Source organism: Leuresthes tenuis, unplaced genomic scaffold (assembly GCF_036924035.1).
Source record: "Leuresthes tenuis unplaced genomic scaffold, fLeuTen1.0.hap1 SCAF_13, whole genome shotgun sequence".
Taxonomy (NCBI): Eukaryota; Metazoa; Chordata; class Actinopteri; order Atheriniformes; family Atherinopsidae; genus Leuresthes; species Leuresthes tenuis.
In genome coordinates, this window is record NW_027325367.1 from 16796468 (window position 1) to 16820815 (window position 24348).

Below are 24348 nucleotides of genomic sequence, written 5' to 3' on the forward strand. Positions count from 1 at the left end.
TCTATCATTAAGTCTCTCAGACGATGGTTTCAGTGGGTGCAAAGCCAGAACCGCAGTCAATCCGTGCAGCTGCAGCCGGGAAGAGCGACTTGTTATGGGGGAAAGGGCGGGAGGTGGCAGAACTTTGGGCCGGAGCGCGCAGGAGGACTGAGGAGTTAAAGGAGGCGGGGAGACTGGCGGCAGGAGCGATGAAGACCGAGGAGGCGGTGGTGTTCAACCCCCCGGCACAGACCGTTCAGAAGCAGTTACAGGTGGGGTGTTTCTGCTTCTGGAGAGCCAAGACTGCATGCTGGTAAAGTATGCTGGCTATGCAAATTTGTCTCTGCAACAGGTCTCAGTGCTCCCTGCCAGCAGTTCCAGGCTCTTAGTGAAAAACAGACTAAACAGTGATGGTGCAGGTAAGACTGTTGCTGCTGTGGTCAGCACAGTTCTGTTTTTTTTATTTTTTATCCCCCTTTTTTGTTTTTGCTGACATTACAGAGATGTCGTGCTTAAAGGTCACATGTTTGACTATGTTTAAAATCTCTTTGTCTATTTTTGTTGCATTTTTAACACCCGAGTTTGACATTCCATGAATTATGGCCGCACACAGTGCCGCTTGTTTCTCATGTTTCATGAGCGAGAGCGAGTTTATGCCCTAAGCACAACATGGCAGATATTTTTGTAGCTTTGCTGTGTGTATACATTTAGAAACTTCTAGAGATAGTGTTTCAGATTTTCAGGGGTCAGCCAGTCCTTGCCTCAGGTATGAAAGGGTAAGGAAAGGGGATATTACGGTCCTGATGTGTGCACACACAGAGAGTTGCTCAGACTGAGAAAGAACTAGGTCTAGACAAGTGCTTAGATATGGAGCAAGCCCAGAATAAATGATTATATCCTCTTGTTGCAAGTCTACTGTCTTCAAGTGTCTCATTTAAAAAGGACAGTAATTGAGGCGTTTGTCTCTGATGACGATCTTGCTAAGGCTCCACATCTGCCAGACTACATCTGTGCTCTCAACATTCATTCGCATTGACTGTGTCAGAGTCCTTTAACTCTTTAATGTGCAGACGAGGGGGTTGGATGCTGTGATCAATATGCATTTAATTTCGAGTTTAATTTGATTTTGACTCGGTGTGTGGTACACTGCGACTTAAATTGATCCGGGATTAAATTGGTCAAAGCAGAAATAGACTGGAAGGAAAATAACTCCCGATTGATGGGTGTCTATGTGCGTGCACCCTCACACAGATAGAGAGAGCATCTGTCTTTCTTGGCACTGAGCTGAAGTGGATGGCATTGATTTAGACCTCTCTCGTTCCTTCCTCCGCTCTGCTCCTGCTCCTCCTCCTCCGCCGCTTTCTCACTTTGTCTTCTCGCGCGGCTGCCATTCACAGTCACACTCTGCAAATTACCTCTCGCGGAGGCTTCAGAGCCAAAGTCGACAGGGGAATTTTGGCTCTCAGCGACGTGCGCTGTACTCTGCCAGGGCAGCTCAAACTGTCCTGGCTAACAACCAATGTCTGAATGTGGGCTTTTTGGAAGGACATTTCGACTGTGAATTTTAAACGGGGGATGGAAGAAAATGACTTGAGATCTGACTTGATGTGTCAGACTTTAAACGCTGCAGTTTTAAAGTGGATTTGCAGTGCTTCCCAATTTCTTGATGAGATGCTGTAGAGTTACTGCTAATCCTCTTGAACACATAACAGTAGCTGCACTGCTGCTCAATAAGCTTCTGCTACTTTACACATGGTGTGAGGCAGTTTGATGGTTGGAACTGTAGTATCCTCATGTGGCCAGATTGCAAACTACAACTTCCAGTTTAAATCCAATACCTCCTCATGTGGAAGATTATGGAAATGAAAATCGTTTTTGACCCATCTATCAGCTTAGAGAGCCTATTTTTTTTTTTTATTATTATTACTCTTTTCTTTCATTCCATCAATGTTTTTTTACCAGGCCAGATTACTCATTGTTCTCATGCTTTATTTTAAATGCCTCGTGAGTTTGACTGGATCTTTTAGAGTGTGGAATAGAGTCAGACAGACTAATGCAGCATTATTTCTTAAAGTCTGTCTGCAGGAATAGTTCTCCAGGCTTCTTGAAGGACATTCCAAAGCTCTTCTTTGGAAGATGACCATTTCTGATGAAGCTTTAGTGAACAGTAGTTGGATCAGCTGAAAGGCCAGGTGCATCTTTCAGGTCCTGTGCCAGGTCTATCACTTCTTTTGTACTCCACTTCACCTGTTTCCTAAATTTTTTTTTAAAGACACACTCCTCACCATACTGAAATATGCCAAGTTTTTGGCTAATAGCTCTTTGGAAATCACCTTGTTTGTGTAAAAATTCAATTTCATGCCTGTCAAACTGTGTTATCTTTGACGATTTTTGGTGGTGCAACTAAAGAAATGGGAACAATGTGTCTCAGCAAACTAAAGATACTATTTGAAATTGGTTCTCTGCGAAGTTGTCTGTTTGGTGTAGATACAACACTGGTCCTTCCCTTGAGTTAGGTGACTTTGTAGCTGCTCGAATAAGTCATAAGGTCAGTGTTCAGCAGCTTCACAAACAAACGATGAAAAGGGTCAGATACAAAGACTGGACTGAAAATGAAGGGGAAAAACAACAGCCAATGTCCAAAGAAAAACTGTTAAAGATCCTCAGAAAGCTTGGAGGACTGTTGCTTATGAGCACTTTAAAAGATTCTCTCTCATACTGAGTTATTCTACATCGATCCTTTTATGTTTGCTGTACAGTTGGTGATGTACCTTCATTTTAGATATAGGAAAATCTAGCACCATGACTGCAGTAGGTTGCTGGTTTGGGATTAGTGTTTACAGGTAACACACTGGACTTCTCTGGAGTAAAAGCTACTTTAAGGAGCAAAAATTGACCTGCGAGGCCAGCTCGATTCACCGAATGCTTACCCTCTCACACTTTGACTTTACACAATATAGTGATTATGTTTGCACATATATTTCTGGAATTTTGATAGCATTGCTTGAAGCCTTTAGATTTCTTTAGAAAGTAGTGGTGTTAAGGGCAACACCCCAACAACCCAAACTGGTCTCGATTTAATTTTCTTTTGTATCTAAGTATTCATAGTAGTTAAATGCAACAAATATTTGACATCTTGCAAGTAAATGCTTGTAGATACCTTAAAATAACTTGAAAAAAAACATACAACTCTCTTAATTCAAAATCATGTATTACATGAAATGGTAATTATGTGATACTTGATGATGATGATACTTTATTTCCCAAAGGGGAACTATTTTTTTGGCGTATAAATTATTCAGGAATGAATGAATTAATGCATGAAAACATAAATCAGTTAACAAATTGTTGCAAAGTTAAAGTGCGGCAGAGAAATGTTGGTGTTTTGTTTTTATCTCGGAATCAACTGAACTGATGACATCACATGCAGTCGGCAAGAAACACAGGTGACCTTTCATCAGACAACTTGAATGGAAACTCAACCAACAATTCAATATTCAGGGTTCAGAGGCGCTCCCTCTTACCAACGCGTTCAAGGTTACACCATCTACTAAAAAAAAAAAAAAAGGGCTATGATCCCCACTTCTGTACTGTTACGGCCCTATTTGCAGTCTCCGCCTGCCCATATAGTCTGAGAGCTTTTTTTAAAAAGGTGTTGCAGCAGTTCTTGCTGGACAGCATCTAAACAAAAAAAAAGGGAAGTTTAGATGAATTTTGTTTTTACTGGATGAAAGCTCCACAAATAACATGACTGGAACGACTGCTGTCTAATGAGGAGAAAGGGGAGTAGAAACGGGGCTGGGGCGGCAATGTGCTGTAGGGGCCTATAACTAGCTGACAGGACTCAGATTAATGAGCTCAGCTGTGTAATTAATCTTTGGTGGGCAGCTGTCTGTTTATCTGTCTCTGCGTTGACATGGAGATAACTCCAGAAAGTTAGATTGATCTCCTCCTCCTCCACATCTTCTTGCTCCCTGGACCCTCTTCTCTCTCCTTATTAGAGCAGAAAGTTTCTCAGACAGTGATACTTCTTTGAGAAACCTGGAAACTCTTTGTGAAGGATAATCGCACCAAAAATGACTGAGATCACATGCATGTGTAGACTGCCAAAAGCAGGTTTGTATTATAATGCGCTGAAATTTCTTTGAGCTGTTTTCTGAATCAGCCCAAATCTGCCAGCGCTTCGAGGACCAAATCAAAGGAAGGGTGTCCAAGCTTTACTGCAGTAATAAACCACAGCCCAGGGAGTTTGGTCTGACTGTACGTTTGCATTTTATTATGCTTTCTCCACTAATCCTTTCTGCTGGAAATCACCCTTGATTATATGCATTGAACGCTGTGTGACTAATGGATCCCAGAGCTTGTAGCTGAGGCACTAAGTCAGCTGAGGTCAAAGGTGACTGGGTCACACGGGTCTGAGCTGCCGGCTATGGAGCTGTGGGAGTCGAAGGCATAATATCACATACATATTCAGATCCCTTTGATCACCACAAGGGCCTCAGGTGTCTTGTAGTTCAGTGTGGCTATAGTGTGCTCAAATGCACATGTTATATAACTGATATGTAAATAATCCAGAGTAAGCAGTTTAAATTTAGTTTAAATTTAAGTTTAAATAGTAAAAATTGAAATGCAACCCTATTTCTAGAACAAATTAGTAGGACGTATGAAATTCGAATGAAAACAGACTGCAATGACTTGTAAATCACTTAAAACCTTATCGTTGATTGAAAATCAATCAATAGATAATTTTTTATTGATCTAGCACTTAAAATGATACAGAGACGACAAATTTAGTTGCCCTTGCACTTCAATGTGACGAAAATAATGTTTGAAAAATGTTGAGACGTGGGCACACGTGGCAGTATTGTGGAACTGAGAAGACGAGTTGATGTAGTTTTGAAGGGAAAATTAAATTTTTCTTATTCACGCTTGATATATTTCAGCAGCTCAACAATTTCCTTTGTTGTATTTATTGCAAAGAGTTGGATCATCTGTCCGTCTTCCAAGAGCTCAGTCCTAGAGAAGATTATGTCTCTGCATCTTGTTTAATTATACAGCCTAGAGTGGTGAACTCCTCCTCGTGTTCACTCAGCTGGGACGCTCTTTTTATATCCAATCATATTGCTTACCTCTAGGTAGATGGTCCAGTTAATTGTGAGATGTTCCAGCAGTTGTTTATTATAGCATTGTACGACTTTTTCTTATCCTTGGCTAACTTTTTTAACTGTTACACTTCACATCATCCCAACTTGTCTTTAGAAGCATGTTTATAGATCTCAATCTCGTCTTACCCTCGTCTTCTTTTTACCCCTCGTGTTTATTAGTGCTGTCAGTAGTTGAAAGAAATGTTTCTATTTTACAACTCGCAGACTCACTGCTGCAGGTGTGGTTGTGCAACCGAAGCTGGCTGTCCTTGAGAGTAGGCAGACAAAACTGTAGTCCATATCTTACAACACGAGGGGTCACTGTTGTCTTTGCTCCAATAGATATAGTACATATGTGTAAAATAATATGTATTGAGTTTTTAACATTTTGAAACAACAGTTGCAGCATTGTGTTCCCGTTTTTTCAAAATGTTTTACTAAAAGGAAAAAGCCTCTTTTAAGTTTTTCATACAGACATTGGTGTTTGCATAGATGGACTCTTTTTTTTGAGTGAGACGTAGTAATGGGCTTTAGCAGCACAATGTTATCCACTCATTTAACAAAACCTTCATTGTGCAGGCTCCTCTCAGCAGGATGAGATGATGGTTATTAGCTACTGTAACTAACTGGCAGCAGGATAGCCTGAGGAAATAGGTCAGCTCACAGCCTATTAATCATGGAAATGCTCCTAACTCCTCTCCTTGAATAATCCTGCTCATATTTGCTAAGACCTCTTCTGTGCTTTCAGCTAATAACATATCAAGAACTCACTGAAACTGTTCAGTGAACGCTACAGGTGGGTCTGCCTGCATTCTGATCTGAGTTCATGTTCGACTCGGATTTGAGGCCAGGATTAGTTGTTGTAATTAATAACTGAGATGCAAGATATGTTCCACGTAGAATCTTATTACCAGAAGCCTCTCTGGAGTTTGTCCCTCTATCAGTGGAATTAACATCCTCATTATTTTCCTTCTGAGCTACGACAATGAATGTGCTTGTTCACATATGAGATACTGTGTCAGACCAGCAGAGAGCAGCAAACACTTCCTTCTTTCTCCAGAAGGGCATGCACAAAACACTGCTGTCATGAGGACAAATTTCTGACTTTATTAGTATCTCTTTGTATTCCTTTTTTCAGTTTTTGCCCTGTGGTGGAGTGGCAACCCATCCAGGTCGTTCCCTGCCTTTCACCCAATGGCACCTAAACCATATAATAAAAAAAAGGCATATTTATTTTGAGGAAACCTCTATGAAATTTTGATATTGTGTACTTTTTCTCTGGATGAAACAAACTGTCTGTGTAATATCAAAACAATTCTACAAAACTATTGTGTTATTTACAATTTTCATAGTGCTACAATTGTTCTGTATGTTTTCCATAAAATCCCCAAACAGCACATTTCTGTAGTTCAAGAGCCCTGAGGAGGTCAGGCAAACGCTAAAAGAGTTGGAATTTATTTTCTAAAAGACTACTCTATGGATGAGTAGGAACAACATTTTGTAACTTCACCTGGAACTGATGTGTAGCTAGTAGTGATGTGTCCTTTGTGACTGAGGCACCTCGATGCACCATTTTATTTATGTTGGTGATGGGAGCTGGCTTATATCTAAGAAATACAGATAGATGAATGATATGGACATGAGAGTGGCTTAAAGACTTGATTCACTGTGCTTGGAGTTCTTAATGAAACACAGATTTGTTTACAATGAATAAAACTTTCTTTAGCTTAATGTTTTTTTCATGTTTTTATGGCTAATGCTGTGAAATGAGCATATTTAAAACTTACAAGGATTTGACTACTCAAAATAATTTTAGTTATATACAAATACATGCATTGAATAAACTAGAAGTGGTACTACAAGTGAAGACGTCTGAACTGAGCCAAAGCTTTGAAAAAAACTAAATTCTCATTGCTAGTAGCTAGCTACTACTCTGTTAGCCCAACATTTAGCTACCCTTGGATATGCTCAGTTAAAGCAAACAGTAGTTTTTTGTTTAATCATTTTGATGTAAAACAACAATATAGCTTCCAGAGAGGCCGTGCGAAGGAAAGGTTAAAAGAAAGAGAAGGGTGTTAGCTTAAACTTTGGAGCCAGATTTGTAAATCACTATGAGGTGATAACAATCTCCTTGTTGGTACAGTTAGGTGTTTTAAATGTAAAATGACTGTATGACAGGTTAGATTTCTGATTTTACACAAAAGAAATAGCGAGGCTGTAATATTTTTAAGATAAAATGTACAGTCTGAACTCCAATAATGTATACTTCTTTTTTCTCTTCTTCTTAGTTTACTAGTAGATGGCAAATCAACTTAAATGCACATTACTGCCATCAACTGGACTGGAGTATGGAAGATGTGATTATGCAGAAAAAAGGCAAAAACTCCCTGATAATTTTTGCTAAATGAGCTTTGTTTTAAAAACTTAATAACATCAGAGCTGTTCATACTTGTTTCATCGACGATACCTGATAACAAAAATGCTTGCTTTGTCTTCTTTACCGACTGAAGAAGGGCACTTCTCTCTATGTTATAGTTTCCCAGTTCGATGCTTATCTATTGTATACAGTGTATATTTAAAACCTTGCTTCAAAGTTCCATTTAAATCTGTTCATGATACGTGTTGTAAAACCAAGAAGAAGAGTCCAATTTTAGCTATGACAAAAATGTGTTAAATGTCAACACCCATGACAAAAGACATTCAAACTAAACAGTTTGTCTTATTGTTGCTTTTATAAATTTTGTACAGCAGAGGGAACTAGAGACTAATCATTATCCTAATCCTAATCTCAGTACTCATTTTAAATTAGTGAGATTATCAATATAAGTATATGTGGTAGTGCATTGGAGCCTTTGTCTCGTTTTATATCATCTACATAAACAAAGACCGTGATTTTTATTCTCTTTGTGAATAATGGGTGCTTTATTTTATCCAGATGGTGTCTTCCCTGTGTGTACGCATCAGCTGAAGCCGTTGCTTTGTTTGATTATTCAATAATTAGTGCTGCAGGTCATGTGGTCTTCGAGACACTCAAAGGAGAGGCACGGGCATTCTTTTTATTTGCTGCCTGAAGGGCTCTCTGATATCATCTTCCTCAGACAGCAGTGAATAAGCGTCTGTTCACAAATTGGTCGCTGATGCAGAAGGAAACTGCACTTCAGGAAGAGCAGCAGGGGCAGTAGTAGCACAGGTGTGTGTGTGAAAACCAACGCATGCTTGTTCTCTGCAGTGTGAGTCGTGACAGAGATTTGTAGAATTTAGATTGTGCCTGCCTGAGGTTTGATACACAAGGACTGGGAGGGAGAGTGCTGACGTGCGGGTGGAGTATGAATATTTTTGCTAGACTAATGTTCACTTACTCTCCGATTCGGCATTGGTTCATGTCAGCAAACAAGTCAAAAACAATTTCTGTGTGGTTCTGTTTTTGGCAGGACTGAGGGTTAGCAGTGGGTGTACTGAGTAGGCGATGTTCTGCAGCGAGTGTGTTTTTGTGAAGCAGAGAGAAAGGGTGGGGGTGTGGTAGGTGAGGAGCTTTTACAAGCATATCACACACTGAAACTGGGCTCCTGAACTTAAATGGACTAAAATATGCAACATTTCAGCTGTATTTATAATCCATTGGTCAATGCAATGGAACTAGAGACCGTTTATCCGTTCATTACAGAGAATTGTCTTTTATTTTCTCAATACGTTTTATGTTTTTGATGATGGACTCCATGAAATACATTACACTTGAGAGCTTATACAGCTTGTTTTTACTAGAGAACCAATGCAAGTTTTACCTAAGAGTTATCATACTACCATGAAGGTAGCACACAAACAAACCGAAGGCTTTTGTTAAGTTACGCTTCTCCTGAATCTTGTAATGGCTTTAAAAGTGCCCGTCACAATTTTAAAACCAACCTAAAAAAAAATCTGCAGTGCAGAGGAGCAAAGGTACAGAGCTGCTCCCCCTTTGCCTACACCTCCTCCTCCGGCATTTTAGTTGTCCCGGGACTCTGCTGGCCAGTGATGCACATCCTCCAAACCAGGGTTCTTGCAAGGAGTCACAGGAAGGGCAAGCTCATTAATTATCTCTCCTTCTCTTCTTCCCTCCATCCTCCCATCACACCCTCCCTTCATTAACGACAAGGTTAATCCCCCCTTATCTCTCAATGAGCCTCATTTTTCATGACTCCCTGTCTACGTCACTCCCTCCCAAACCTCCATCCTTTCCTTTCCCATCTTCTTTCTCTTTTACTACAGTTATCTCTCTGTTTCTTCTTCTGGTTTTCTGTTAAGTTTTTCTTCATTCTTCATAGTCATAGCAACTGGTCACTCATCTCGCATTTCTCCTTCTCTTTCTTTTATTTTCCTTTCCTTCCCTTCCCTTCCCTTTCCTTTCTTGTCCTGTCCTGTGCTTACCTTGAAGAGGCTGTGGTGAGTTGAGAGAGTAGATCTATTACAGCTTATCACTAAAGGACAGGCCAACGGCGCACGCTAGTGAAATATGGCTGCTGTCACAGTTGCCGCTGAACGCGACCCATGCACAAGGCTCACAGAGTTGTAAAGACGAGGGGAGAGCGAAGCTGAGGGAAGGCGACACCAATATCAGCACTCTAATTCAAATTAATGGGGAGATTTCCAGGCTTGATGCCGACCGTTTGACAGTGATTTGGCACACAATTAACCTTGTCTCCCTCTCGCCTTTGCACCCTTGTCACCTCCTCGGTCTCATTCGCTGCCTTGTTCTTTTCCAACTCTTTCCATCCCCCGTCACGCTCCTTGACACAGTCTTATTGATACTGAACCAAATGGAGATAATTATATTTTATGAGATAACTGGCATTCCCTGTTCTTGTTTGCCAATTTAATTTGTTCTAAATCGCCAACATCCATGAAGCATAACTTGATGTGACTGCTTCATCTTAGACTTTGCACAAAGCATACCATTCAAAAATTCATTGAACATTTCAGAGGGAGTATGTGAATTATTATTTATGGCATTGTTTAATTATTATTATTAATTCTGATGAGTCTAATCAACAGTAACTATTGCGTAGCACTTTGATTAATTTATTTTGATTTAATTTTAAGGAAATGCTAATAAACTGACATGACTTTATTCATCAGTATGTTTTTAAAAAATATATATATTTTTAGCCCAAGCCTTTTGTATGTGCTGCAACATCTGTCCAAAGTGTGATAGATTTCCATTCAGTGACCTGTTTAAAAGACCATCCATCCTGCAGCTCCAGCCTTTCAGCTAGATTTTACTCACTGCTTTTATAGGCCATTTCACCTTGGGTTCCAGTTCACAGCACCAAGCAGCCTTTAGTTTTCAAACAGATGAGAACAACAAGAGTAAATAAAAGCGGGAAAGAGAGGTTTAAAAAAGAGCAAAATAGAAGGGAGGAATGATGTGTAAAAAAACCCCACAACTGTGGAATTAGTAAAAGCCTCTGAAGAGACCCTGTTTTTTAAAAATTGTTTTTTGATAATGAAACAACTATGTTCATATTTGTTGGAAAGCATTTGCTATAACATGCATAGTTCATTCAAAGAGTTGTTTTTAGTGTATGCAATGCACTGAGCACAGACCTTCATGTTACATTGTGTTTTAGTGGGTAGCAATTTTGGAAGAAACAGATTCAAGAGGGAAACCCAGACATCCCTCTTCCCAGTGACGCTTTGCAGCTACTCCTGGAAGATCCCAAGGTGTTCCCAGGCCAGAAGGGATCTATAATCCCTCCAGTGTTTTCTGGCTATGCCCTACGCCTATTCACAGTTGGGCGTGCCCAATAAACCTCCAAAGGGAGGCGACCAGGAGGTATCCTAACCAGATGCCCAAACCACCTCAACCGACTCCTTTCGTTGCAGAGAGCAGTGGCTATACCCAGATTTCCCTCCGGATGGCTGAGCTCCTCATCCTATCTATAAGGCTAAGTCCAGCCATCCTCTGAAGGAAAACCTTTTCAGCTGCTTGTATCTGCAAGGTCATTCTTTTGGTCACTACCCGGACCCTGTGACCATAGGTGAGGGTTGGAACAAAGAAGGACCAGTAAATGGAAAGCTTTGCATTCCAACTCGGCTCCCTCTTTACCACAACAGAATGGAGCAGCTCCCTAATTTCTGCTGATAAAGCCCCAATCCGTCTGTCCATCTCTTGCTCCAACTTGCCATCACTCGTGAACAAAATCTCGAGATACTTAAACTGCATCGACTGAGGCAGGGAATCAACCCTGACACAGAGAGAGCATTCCACTTTTTTCCATATGAGAACCATGGCCTCGGATTTGGAAGAGCCATCTTTCACCCAGGCCCTTTATACTCAGCCACAAATACGCAGACATGCGACCCTGAGGTTCTCAGCTGGGGGCTTGTGAGTTAGTACCACACCCCCCCACACTCAAGCTCAGGCTGTTTCTCCACCATTGAGGTGGCGTTCCACGTCCCAAGAGCCAGTCTGTGAGGCCGGGAACTGGCACGACCAGGCCCTCGTCTTCACCTGCCACCCAGCTCACATTGCTTTTGACCTTGAAATTCCTGCTCGAGAGGGGTGAGCCCATGTGAACATGTCTTCCTGTTGCTTCTTTGGGCTGAGCTAAGGAGCTAAGGCTTGATCATTAGCTCTCTCCCCAGGCCTGGCTACAGTTGACCTATTCCAGGTGAGGTAACTCTTTTACACTGGTGCCGCCACATCTGGGTTTTTGAATCATCCTTAATCTGACCCGATTGAGACCAACGCCCCTGACAACACAGTTCTCAGGATCATGGGGATACTCAAACCCCTCCACCACGTTAAGGTGGCAACTCTACAGAGGGGATGTTATATTAAACCTTGTACATGTATGTCAATTCCAAACCCAACCATTTGCATAAGAGAGCAAAGTATAAAAGTGTAGAATCACGAGAATGTGGAAAGTAGAACAGTAAAGACTAAAAGAGGAAAAGTGTGGAGCATAAAGATGGATATGATGATGTTCCAAGACATAAGCTGCATCTCAATAGAGAGTGGAGTGAAAAACAGAAATTGTACAATTTTGTGCCATGAACTGCACCTACACATTCTGTCTCTAGATTAGCCGGCTATTTGCTAGCAAAAATTCATTTTAGCTTTATCTTTTAATGGTAGATGTTAACTTTACCTTGATTTAATACAGTGGCTCTGAGGGCCCAAAACACAACATTGCACAAAAAACACAACAACAAAACCAAAACGCAGCATTTCAGATAACATAATGGACAACACTACATGCCCTCTATATGACATAGTGATCAAACAGCAAAGTGCGTTCAGCTGGAGGCTTTCTTTGGCTCCACTGTAATAAAGAACAGAACTGGATGTTATTCCTGCCCATGTGCCCGTTTATTTATGCTGCAAAATAATTTCCCTCTTTGGGATAAATAAACTCAATTGAATGTAAAAAAAAATCCTAGACAAAAAAAATGCAGGTTCTTAATTTGTTGTTTTATGAGATGCATTTTGGTGTTGTCAGTGAAGTGAAGTGTTTCAGAATTTACTTTTACATAATGCAGCAAGTCATGTTTTATAGTTTCTTAAAAAACAAGTTTGACCTTAGTTTCTCTAGATAAGACTTGATACTCAATAGAGATTTGCAAGATACTGATACATCCGGAAACAAGTCATGAACTGAACAACATGCCATACTCCAAAGCAAGAGAAAAAATGTACAAAATTTCATAAAGAGGATCCAAAAAACGATCAGAAACCAGCCGTGTTATTTCTATCCACAGCCAACATGATACACAAACTGAGGTGAATACTAAACTCATGAATACAGCCTACTTTATAAATGAAATGACAAAGAGTTAAAATCATTACATTTGATAAAAGAGCATCATTCAGTCCAGTGGGTGACAAGGTCTGTAATGAGAATTCCCAGGATGCCTTCCTACTGCTTTTTCAATAACAAATTGTGGTCTCCACCCCAAGGTGGCATCAAAACTTGTTTGACTCTACAAAAGCAGAGTAAGGCCATGTCGTGTCGTGTTTCATTAAGTTGGACAGCTACTGGACAAGTGAACATAAGAACATGATTTGCACGTTTAGAATAACTTGTTCTTTGTTTTAACTTTATGTTAGTTTTTTCTATATAACAAAGACGACAAGACCAACATCACATGTATATCACATGAGTAGACTACACTCTTCATGGGACCTTTACTCCTGTGAGGGACTGATTGAAAATGTGGAGTTTTGGTAGTGTTGTGACACTGTGTGCAGTTTCACTTCGATAAATCTTATATGGAAGGGAGGTGAAAGATCCACCATTAAGTAAGACAGATGTAATGTTTTATGAAATCCTGTGTCTTCTGCTTCAGCGTTCAGCCTTTATTAGCTGCGGTAGCCTTACTGAGCCACAGTCACGCTAAGGGGAGGGTAGTGTGTTTCCAGTGACAGTATCCCTGTGCAAGCATAATGTTGTCGAGAGTTGATTATCCCAGGTTTTCTCAGACCTCAGCACATGTGACACGGGCAAACCACATCGGAGACAAGTATGACGGTTATGTCTGCTTAGTACTTTGACAGTTACTGTCAAAAGTACTCATGTGACACAGTTTGTCTGAGAGTGGGGCTCAACATCTGCAGTCGTGGAAATGACCAACATTTTCACATGCAAGCATCGTAAATATGTATGTAGAATAGAATAGAATAGAATAGAAAAATACTTTCAAAGTAGAGAAAAAAAATTCAAATGTAGAGAAAGTTTGCATTAGATTTAGATGTCTTGCTCCAAATAAAGAATCAAGCAAGTTGTGAGAAACTTTAAGTCGGTTTTAATTATTCAAATTAGTTCTTAAATCTAATGCGGGCTCTTTTTTTAATCTATCAGCTAATACTAATAAATCCATTAGCTAATGCTAAATCCTGGAAAGTAATGTTAACCATTAGTTTTCAGTGAATTGTTTATTGAATCTGTTTTTGACTCTGAACCAGGAGGCTAATGTTGCCATTTTGTTCATTTTAGCTGAACAAACTATGATATTTTAAAGAATATTTTGGAACCTAACATATATATATACATATATATACATATATATATATATATATATATATTAGGGAAGATCATTTCTGCATAAGGGTAACAGTCACTCTATGTGGCAAGGAAGTAAAATGAACATGTTTATGAATATCAGTGATGTTAATCCAGATACAAGCAAGGAGAGGAAAGTGAGACCATGATATGTGAGGTACATTATGGACAGTAGTGCAGGAAAAAAACTGTGTGGATTTATTTGATCATCCCAAATAGCCCTCAAATAGATTATGTAAGAGTTTGAAATTCAAATCATCCCTACAGCTCAGCCTTCTCTCAGCATTCAGCAGTCACACAGCATTTTTTCATTGTTTTAATGCAGCTTCTCCTGTAATGTTCAAGTGATAGAGACAGCAGATAAAAGGTATGTGTCGAGTTTTTGCTATCACTTTCATAATTTGGAGATATTTCGCCTCCACGCTGGACAAACAGCCCACATCACACGCACCCAGCATTTACGCAGATTGTAGTCAAAGAAGAAATGATGTAGCACCAGTTCCCCCATGACTCACGACACAGCCATGTGTAAAGGGCTTAACAAGGTAGGAGGGGATAAGCGGCACCCCTGATGTGTAAGCTGTCTCTGCTTTGAAGCAGATGTAAGCATGTGTGTCCATTCTCTTCTTCACTCTTTTTATAAGCGCATGTTGGTGTGCTCATGCGCTTCAGAAGCATGAAACCTGACTTCACGACTATTAATGTTGCCTGATCAGCCCACTGAAAATGAAGCTAATCTGTTGGGAGGGAAATAGGGCAGGAATTAGCTCACCCAATCCGCGATTGGTTTCCTTTTTAGCATACAAGGCATTCTGATATTTTTCTCCGTGCATTTTCAACCTGCATCCCATCTTTCAACAGTTAGTGATTGTGCAGACTGTTGCCTGTCATTCTTTCAGATGACAAATACCGACTTTCATTTCTGCAAGTGATGATTGATCTCATACTTGTTACAAAGCCTTGATACACATGAATTGAAATTCCTGCCTGTTTGCTGCTAGCTGAGGTTAATTAAACAGAAGTTTCAAATAATTGTATTCAGTTTTCAGCCTGGAATGATTAAAAACAGAAATTGAATATGCACACCCAAATCATCTCAGCTTTCTCCAACTAACATGAGGCTCTCTTGTATGTTAAGTGTAAATGTTTTTGTTCTTCTTGTAGACTATTGTGCGAGGGAACCGACCACCCAAAGATGCATCCATTAATGGCCTGCTGGAAGAGTTTGACAACATTTCAGTAACACGTTCCAACTCGCTGCGTAAAGAGAGCCCACCAGGCCCCCATCAGGCAGGAACCAGCTCCAAACCCTTGGGCAGTGGTCATCCCACTGCTCCAGAGGAGAATGGATTCAACCACTACTATTCCCGCTACTCATGTGACCTGGACACCTCCAGAAGGGACTTTTCTCTGGATCCTGGCAAGCCAGGCTTCTCCATAGATGGGGACTGGGCTGTTGGGAGGCACTATCGATTCACCAAACATAATGGCCACTCACATCCCATACGCAGTCCCTTCTACCCAGATGCCATGCCCCAAAAATCTGACTATGGCAAGCTCCCCCCGGACTACCACACCTATTTGGAGAGCAAAGGGCGCTCAGCGGACGAGGTGGCCTCTACAGTGGGGAGTGGAGTGGGCTCCAGTGGCTACTACCGTGCATCAGTAGGAGGCTCGTCCAGCCAGGACTACCGGGACACTTCAGTTGGCACACCATCTCGTGCCTCTCTTCACAGTGAGCAGATCAACTACCCAGACAGTGAGTGGAGCTACAGCGGTCTGCGGGACGAATACGACAAGAGACCCAAGAGCTCTTACGTGACCCAGACCAGCCCCACGCCGGCCATCAGGCAGCGATCTCGGTCGGGATCTGGGCTGCAGGAGCAAAATGTTCCGTATGCAGCCAGCGGAGCTTTCAAGAACCCACCACAGGCACACCCATACAGCTCCTACACCTATCCTCGTCTCTCAGAGAGTCTCGCTAACTCACAGACCCTAGCCAAGGTAAGGAATAGAAAATACAAAAGCTGTACATTTCATTTGATTGATTTGGTTATAACTCTGAATTAAAACATTCATCTGTGATAAAGGTTGAGTTTGCTCTAAACTGCAGGGCTATCAAATTACAGAAAACGTTTCAACACACCCTTTTCAAGCCAGTATCCACTCCTTTTCCCTTTTGACTCTTTTGTAGACTGTAGCTCTTTCAGATCCACAACCATAATTTTTCTTTTCTAGTCTTCCTGCCAAATAGATGGTGTCAATTTTAATCTAGTCTTCCCTTGAGGAGGCAGGTGCTGCCACATAAAGAATTACCCCTCTGCAGTGGCCACCGTCTTTGTACACAGATCAATTAATGCTCATGCTGACCATTGATCGGACAGCTCTGAATGATGGAAAGAGTTACAAAGACAAGACAAAGAGAGGCGCGAAGGAATGTATAGATTAAAGAAAGGAGCATGGCAGGAAGAATCTGAAAGAAGGAGAAGATGGTGGAAATGAGAATAACAGGATAGAAAAGGTGATGCAAAGAAAGGCTTAAACAGAATTAAACAATAGGACTAATCTTGTTGTTTTTATTAGTGCAGATGCATTGCATCAGCATTTTATTATGCATGCAAGCAAAAGAATGATCTCTGATTCCCATTTTGGAAGCAATCACAGAGGTGATTTTATTTTGTTTGGTGAGCAATTACAGTCACAATTAAATATCACATTTTAACACAAAAATACACAAGACAATCATCAGGTCAGTTATGTGTGGCATTAGCTGGATTGGGCAAAAATAATAAAGATCACAGTTGTTAATGACTAGAAAATAGATAGTTAACGGGTACGCTTTAAGTCAGATTAAACAGTTTTAAATAATTCACACACGCCAGTATCATTTATATAGAAGTGGGACGGTGTATACAGTACATACAGGAAGTTGGACACCATGTTTGCTGTTGAAATCCTTATTTTCGAGTGACTTGGTTCGCTATAATGGCTAGAAATTCAACACAATACTGGTAATTTATGAGAATGAAATCTAGTCACTGCTTACAGAACGAAGTAGTTCTTCCCTTGCCAACATCCAACATGCCAGCTACCTCTGGGAAATTCAGTGTCTGATCTATGCATGTCACAGGCAATAAAGCAACCAGGTGGCTTTCTAACAACGTGACAGAGAAACGTAAAGAAGCAGAAATACTTCATGAAATTCTCTTGATGTTGACCGTGGTTTTCTGTGTTACTGTTGGTTTTGTAGTTGTTTGTAACGAAATTGTGTTAGTTTCCATGGGGATCTTAAGTTTCCCATTATGGAAGACATGCAGATATGTGGCTGTGGCTTCCGGGAGCTTCTAGTGATTTGCTTACATTTCTTTTTCTACCATATGGTACAGTATGTACTGACCTGCTAATGCTATACGTTGCACAGACAAAGAAGGAGGAGACATTCAATTCATACTTTCATATGAGCCAGTATCAGTTTGATGATATCAGTAAAGAGCGATCAAACTTCAGTATTTCTTAAAAAACATCACACAGCGTGTCTCAGATAATTTGCGTGGTTTCAGGGTAAAAATGTTTCTTACAAGCGTGGGATCTGTTCTTTCCCTCTTTATTTTGATTAGCTGTCAATTTTAATAATTTATCAAGTCAATCCAAAAGTTATCCCAAAAATGCTGTTGGCCAACAACCATCTTTTTGTAGTTATAGTTATTGTAGTTGTGCTCTTGGTGTGGATGGTGCTTAAATGACGCTCAGACGCTATATGTACGTGGATATTAATCATTAACAGTCATACATGACTATGTTCTGGGCGCTCCAAGTGAAAGAGATGCACAAAATAAAGAAACACGTAAGCACTTTTTAAAGGTTAAAACCAAATTGCCTTGAGAGACCAGCTCTCACTACGATTCTGCGTAGAGCTGCTTCTCCTCCGCATGAACAGGAGTCAGCTGAGGTAGTTCAGGCATGCAGTCATGGTGTCTCCTGGTTGCTTCGTTTGGAAGATTTTTGGGGCACATCCAACGGGGGGAGGCGGGAAACCCTTGGGCAGACCCAGGGAATACAAATCCCCTCTGGTCTGGGAAAACCTTGGGTGTTGTGCAGTGGAAGAAACACACAAACCCCCAAAACCAACAAACAAAGAATCCAGGCATTAGTGGTTCTGTAATGTAACAATATGTTTTCAGTGTCAGTCACTTGTTATATTTTGTATACCAATATTATTATTGTCATTGTTATTATCATCACAAGGAACTAAATTTTTTCCAGTAGAGTACACAGAATAGTGATGCTAGCAGGGGGTAAAATGTTCTTAGTCAATGCAGCAGCAGGAGTGTTCATTCTGTAAGTAGTTTACATCATATCGTCTGTACAGCTTTTACATCACTCCTTAAAGCTATCAAAGCTTCATTATGTCCATCATACAGTGACTACCATTACCACGGCTCTCTACCATTCCTTCCTCGCACGGTAAGTCCAGCGGCTGAGAGGAAAACTGGGTTTGCTGATGTAGATCCCAGGGTGCCTCGGCGAAAAGCCATTTAACCTGCGCGCCTCAGTAAATAGCCACTCAGACTAAAACAGCCACAGAGAATGCAAGAGTAGCAGGAAAGTGATGCAGGAGAAGGTCATTTTTCTTTCATATGTTGTGTTACTGCATTGCTTCGCAGGTCGTTGTGCTCGATGTGGCACATTCGTATTTTTTCAAACACTGCACATTAATGTGAAGGGAACAGGAAGAGTCAAGAGCAAATAGAATGACTTCTCCTCTACAAGTTTCAAATGTAGCCAAACTACAATATAGAGGGATTGTGGCTGCATTCAACTACTTTTGATCACATGTAGTATCTATTTCCTCTTTGACTATTAAAGTTAACATTTCAACTACTGTTTAATTACATTTTGCACATCTGTGGTTCTTAATTTAATCTTAATTTAATGTTTATTGTGTAGTCAAATCCTGAAATAGGTTAGGTTAAATTTGCGCCTCGATGTGAGGTAAATTTTGCCTTTAACAGTCGAATATTTTGAAGCAGTGATTTAAAAAGAAAAAAGTGATCCGGCAGCTCTGGAATCACGACCCTTCTTAGGTCATGGAGCTTGCAACAAACCCACCCCTCTCCTCCCTCGCTCTCTGTCTGCCTTTTCTTCTCCTTCCCTCCTTCAGCCCACTCACACCACTGAGGTAAATCCGTCTCTTTCCCTGCTGTTGTCGGGAGCTGGTGGGGATGTAAGCGTAGTCAGCACGGAGTCTTGGCCACACACAAAGACACATGCACACACACTTCCTGCTCCACTTTCTCTCCCCCTCTGTGTTTTGTGGAGAGTGCGAGCTCGGAGCCGCATCTCAGTGACAAATTGATGTTGCGGCACTTTCCCTTTCTGCAGCCTTAGCATAAAACTGGCCGAACGATGTTCCACCACGGAATTCAATTTCACAGTTGAGTTAGGTTGTTGATTACCCTGCCAAACTCAGATTAATGTGCGTTTAACCAACATGGATCAGGAGACCCTTGGCTGACAGCCAGCTAGCAGTGCTGGCCAGCGATAGGTGGGGGTATGAGACTGGGACTTCCAGCATCCGTCTTCACTCCTTCCCACCCCCAGCCACCACACACACACACACACCTGCCTCAGAGTGATTGATTAAAAGAGTCCGCACCATGTAATTATACACCATCCCAACGCATCAGGACTCCTCCTCCTGCCCTGTCTATACACATATGTGAGTGTATATGTGTGTGTCACTGCGTGTCAGAGTAAAGACAAATAGCGATAGGCGCTCAGGACGAAACAACGAGAGGGGAGGAGATGGACTTTTTTATTATAAGCGCAGTCTGAGGTTGAGAATTTATAAGAAAAAACATCAAGCTGGTTGAAGATCATTTGGGAGGTGTGGAAAATGTAATTTGATTTTGTCTCTGCTTGATGTTAGCACCTTTATCTTCAATTGATAGCCCTCCACTTTTATCATGAGACATAGTATGATGCCGACTATGAAACGGGTCAGTTAATAAAAGGAATAAAGAAATAAATCACCACTACTGTTTACTCATTAGTGCTATTTGTGTATATGTTTACCCGTTTCTGTGTGTGGGTTCTTCGTGAGTCATCATTTGGGATGAGTCATATACCTGAGCTTTTTATAGTTTTCTTTGAGGTAAGCTCTACCGCATTCTCTCGCTCTCTTCAACTTAAAAGGGAGTCAGGTGTTTCTTAAGAAAGAGGTGCGTCCCAGATCTGGATGCCCCCTGAGCTCTTTTGTTTGATGAATGGAGCAGCTTAGAAGCATTATGGAGTGGTAGGGATAAAGTATGGTCCTTGTCCTGTGGACTAAATTTTCTCTGTTACATCTGTCCAAGGCTAATGTACCTGGAGGAATAGCGTATGGTCACATATATATATATTCACCATCCAACACCAATATCATCCTCCACTAGTCACCATATAGAGAATGTAAAGTTGATGTCACGCTGCGTTGAATTTTGGGTATTTGGGTTTGGAATCCTACTTGCACCAAGGCTGTTTTCTATGCATTAAACGTTTCATATGACTGTGCCCAACCTCCAGAATCTTATTTTTATGCACATACTGCAAGACTAGCTATCGTTATCACCTGTATTTGACAATGTGTAGTTGACTTTCTGTCCTTTTTCTCACTCTTCCAGGGCGACTATGAGCGTCCATCTCGTGATGAAAGTCCCCAGGTTGCAGGTGGTAGCACCTGCCTCAGAGGGCCTCTTAAGCTACCTCAGAGCCATGCCAAACCGCCTGGCTACCCCCCGGTACACCTACCGTACCCCCCTATCTTTCACCATTACAAACCCTCACCCTACCATCATCCCCCTTCCCAGCCCAGCCCACCGTACACCCCGCAGGTAGAGTATGTTCACTGTCTTCCTATATAAAATGTGTGTATCAGAGAAACTTGGGTCAGGCTTTTTGGTACTTATATAGAGTTTTATAAAGTTACAAAAGAGTGTACAATACAAAAAACTATGCTATAAATTGTGATAGAAAAATGATAGGTATGATTAGTTGAACACCAATTACAAGATTACAAGAGTTAAAAAAAAAAGTAAATGTTAACAAATTAATTAAATGTGGGAAAATATGTTGTTTTTATGCTCATATGTTTATGTATTTTTTTATCCAGGGGGCCTACTCACAGCCTTCATCACCCTACATCCCCCCGGGGGCTTATCCTCCTCCTTCGTGGGGGTCGAGCTCTGACACTCAACCCTCCAGAGTCTCCCATGAGCAGTTCAGAGCTGCACTCCAGCTGGTGGTCAACCCAGGTGAGAAATGCAGAACAGGAGCGAAAAGCGACACGGTAATGCTGTAGCCTTGCATCAAAATGAGGATACGTCTGCGTTTTGCCATCAGGCGACCCTCGGGAATACCTGGACAACTTCATCAAGATCGGCGAGGGCTCCACGGGCATCGTGTGCATCGCCAGCGAGAAGCACAGCGGCAAGCAGGTGGCAGTGAAGAAGATGGACCTGAGAAAGCAGCAGAGGAGAGAGCTCCTCTTTAATGAGGTGAGGAAGAACTTCAGCACAATTATGTAGACTACCTTCACGCCTAAAGCACTACATTTCAACTGGAGTTCTTACTGCAGAGGATAAAAAAGTCCAAGTGGTTTTGTTTCATGTTTTTTCACGTGAGGTTTAGTGGATTCATTTGGCAGATGTAAATTCAGAGCACGATTTCTGTGTGGCTAACATTTGTCACAGATTGCTAATGGCTTAAACAAGCAGCAGCAGAGCAGGCTTTGGTTTAAATAGCATCATTAAATGAGCCTTTTTTTTTTTTCGAATGCCGCATACATAAAATAAATCTCTCTTGCTCGCCAGTTATTGGAAAAAAAACATGAGTTCAGTTTGCTTTTATTTCCCTGACATATATCCACGGCAATTAAACAACTAACACATTTCTGCATCTGTAATTTAATCTATTTACTAAATTTAACACGTGTTCCCTCTGAAAACAATGTTTTTATTGCTGTGGCTGTACACTATGCGCTATATATGGAAAAATTTGCTACATGCTATTTTAATTTTTACTGAAAAACCGTAACATTTGCAGACAAACTGCCCCTAAAGCACAAAGAATTTAAAATGAGTACTTGGATTGCACTTGTGCACTGATTCTATTTAGTCTGTGTTTAATTGAAACCAACACTGCATGCATGTTTATAAGCATGTGTGAATTTAGACATGAAGCAGTAGGAGTCAAGTTCGAAATTTGCTTCATGTAATCCTATTAATTCCTATAAGTAATCCGTTTATAGTTAAGACTCCAGAACATGTTAACATTAGATGAAAAAAAAATGTAACTAATTAAAAAAAAAAACTAATTAAATTACATGAATACATTTAATGAGTTATGGAAGTAGTAGATGAATAATTTGAAGCACACTTTATATACAATCATAAATGCTATATTGAATGTCCCCACTGATAATGTTAGTGATGTTTCCCTTTTGGAGCACAAACCTGCACCTTATTCTGCACGATTTTGTTTCATATGAACTTGATTTTTAGCACTTTTCCTGCCAAATCCTGGAAAAATGCAATTCAAGATCTGGTATTGTACATGATAAGATAATGCAGGGATCTTTGTGCAGCTTCCAGCAGAATGCAGATTGATCAGGTTCCTCTCAGCTGAAGGACAACAAACAGTCATTTTTCAACTCTTTTGCATCGTCACCAGAGTCCAGCTCCAGGCCTTCTTTATTTTTGAAGTGTGTCATGTTTGTTTTTATTGCCAAACGTAGCCCTAAGGTCTTATCTGTTCAAAAGAAATCTTTTGGAAAGAAATCTTCCCTTCTAAACATTGGTTGCTGCTCATCAGAGATTGTATTTACTTCATTTTAAGGCCTTGCGAGGAGGTGATATATAAAACCTAAGAGTCGAAAGAGAGTGTACTTTTTCCCTATATAATCTATGTCACAGTATATCATTTATGAGCCGATGTAAAATATGCCAGTTGTAAATCCACTATGTCATGAAAGCTATTCCTATCTCTCTGTCTTTATTTTAGGTGGTGATAATGAGGGACTACCATCATGAAAATGTTGTGGACATGTACAACAGTTACCTGGTGGGAGACGAGCTGTGGGTTGTCATGGAGTTCCTCGAGGGTGGGGCACTCACCGACATTGTGACCCACACCAGGTAACCATTCTATTTTTTATTATAGTCTTCTTTAAATACAGTGTAAGATGGGGAAAAAAAACCTTAAGTGTGTATTTAACTGTCGAGACGGCCATGTAACAATTCCATGATGTATCATGGAACATGTTTAAGATGTCCAGGGTATCTTTTGGTTATCTGGCTTAACTAACACTAACAGTGGAGCGCTTACTCAGCGTGATAAGTCAGTACAGCTCTGGATATGTTCACATTCATGTAAACAGTGTAAAGTTGGCATTATGAGAACTTTTATATTTATCGCAGCTGGGAAGAAACAGAGCTGGGAGGAAGCCTGCTCTTGTGCAGGTTAGATTTTCAGCAACAGATGACATGATGATACAGTATCATGAAGAAGCGTCTTGATACTGAAAACCAGAATTTGAACCTGAAGTTACCTCATGAAGACACTAATTGTCTCAAAATTTCTGTTCGGTTTTACTGAAGAGGTCAGAATGCAGCAGTCAGGCTGCTAACAAAAACTATCCAACGGTCCCACTTCACCCCAACTCAAACCAGCCTTCCCTATCAGTGAAATTGAAAACTGATTTGTTATTATCTTCTATTCTTCTGATTTGATATAAGTTGATTAAGTTCTTGTTCGCTTAAAAAAACTCTTCTAAGGTGTTCATTTGTGTGCTTGTTTGTATGTATTTATCCCAGTATATGTATCGATTTGTATCACTAAAATGGAAAGATACAGCAAGCAAAACCAAACTCAATCTAAGCCAGACCACACAAACCCAGAAAATCTTGCATTCCTAAAAAAAAAAAAAACCCAACATGATCCTCTTTCATAAAACAAGCAAGCTAAGCCTTGTTAGAATTCATGTCATAACTTCTTTTGCTGCACACTTAAAAAAAAGTAACACAAAGATGGATGGCTTTAATCCAGCTCCAGCTTAACAGTTTGAGGATTTTATTTTTCTTCTCTTTTTTGCTCTCCAACTTCTCTGAATTGTGTCCATGTTGTTGAGTCGTGCTTCTAAGCTGCCGCCT

The 24348-nt window shown here is 40.7% G+C and overlaps 1 protein-coding gene across 3 annotated transcripts in view; it reads left to right on the forward strand.

Annotated features, from left to right (window-relative positions):
• The window catches only part of pak5 (p21 protein (Cdc42/Rac)-activated kinase 5), a 67256-nt gene that overhangs the window by 36908 nt on the left and 6000 nt on the right, over nt 1–24348 (forward strand). For all 3 annotated transcript variants that reach the window (XM_072362311.1, XM_072362309.1, XM_072362310.1), the window contains 5 exons: nt 15326–16165; nt 20824–21033; nt 21312–21453; nt 21542–21696; nt 23201–23334. In XM_072362311.1, the coding sequence (XP_072218412.1) occupies nt 15326–16165; nt 20824–21033; nt 21312–21453; nt 21542–21696; nt 23201–23334 (1481 nt within the window). The remainder of the gene's footprint in view (nt 1–15325; nt 16166–20823; nt 21034–21311; nt 21454–21541; nt 21697–23200; nt 23335–24348) is intronic.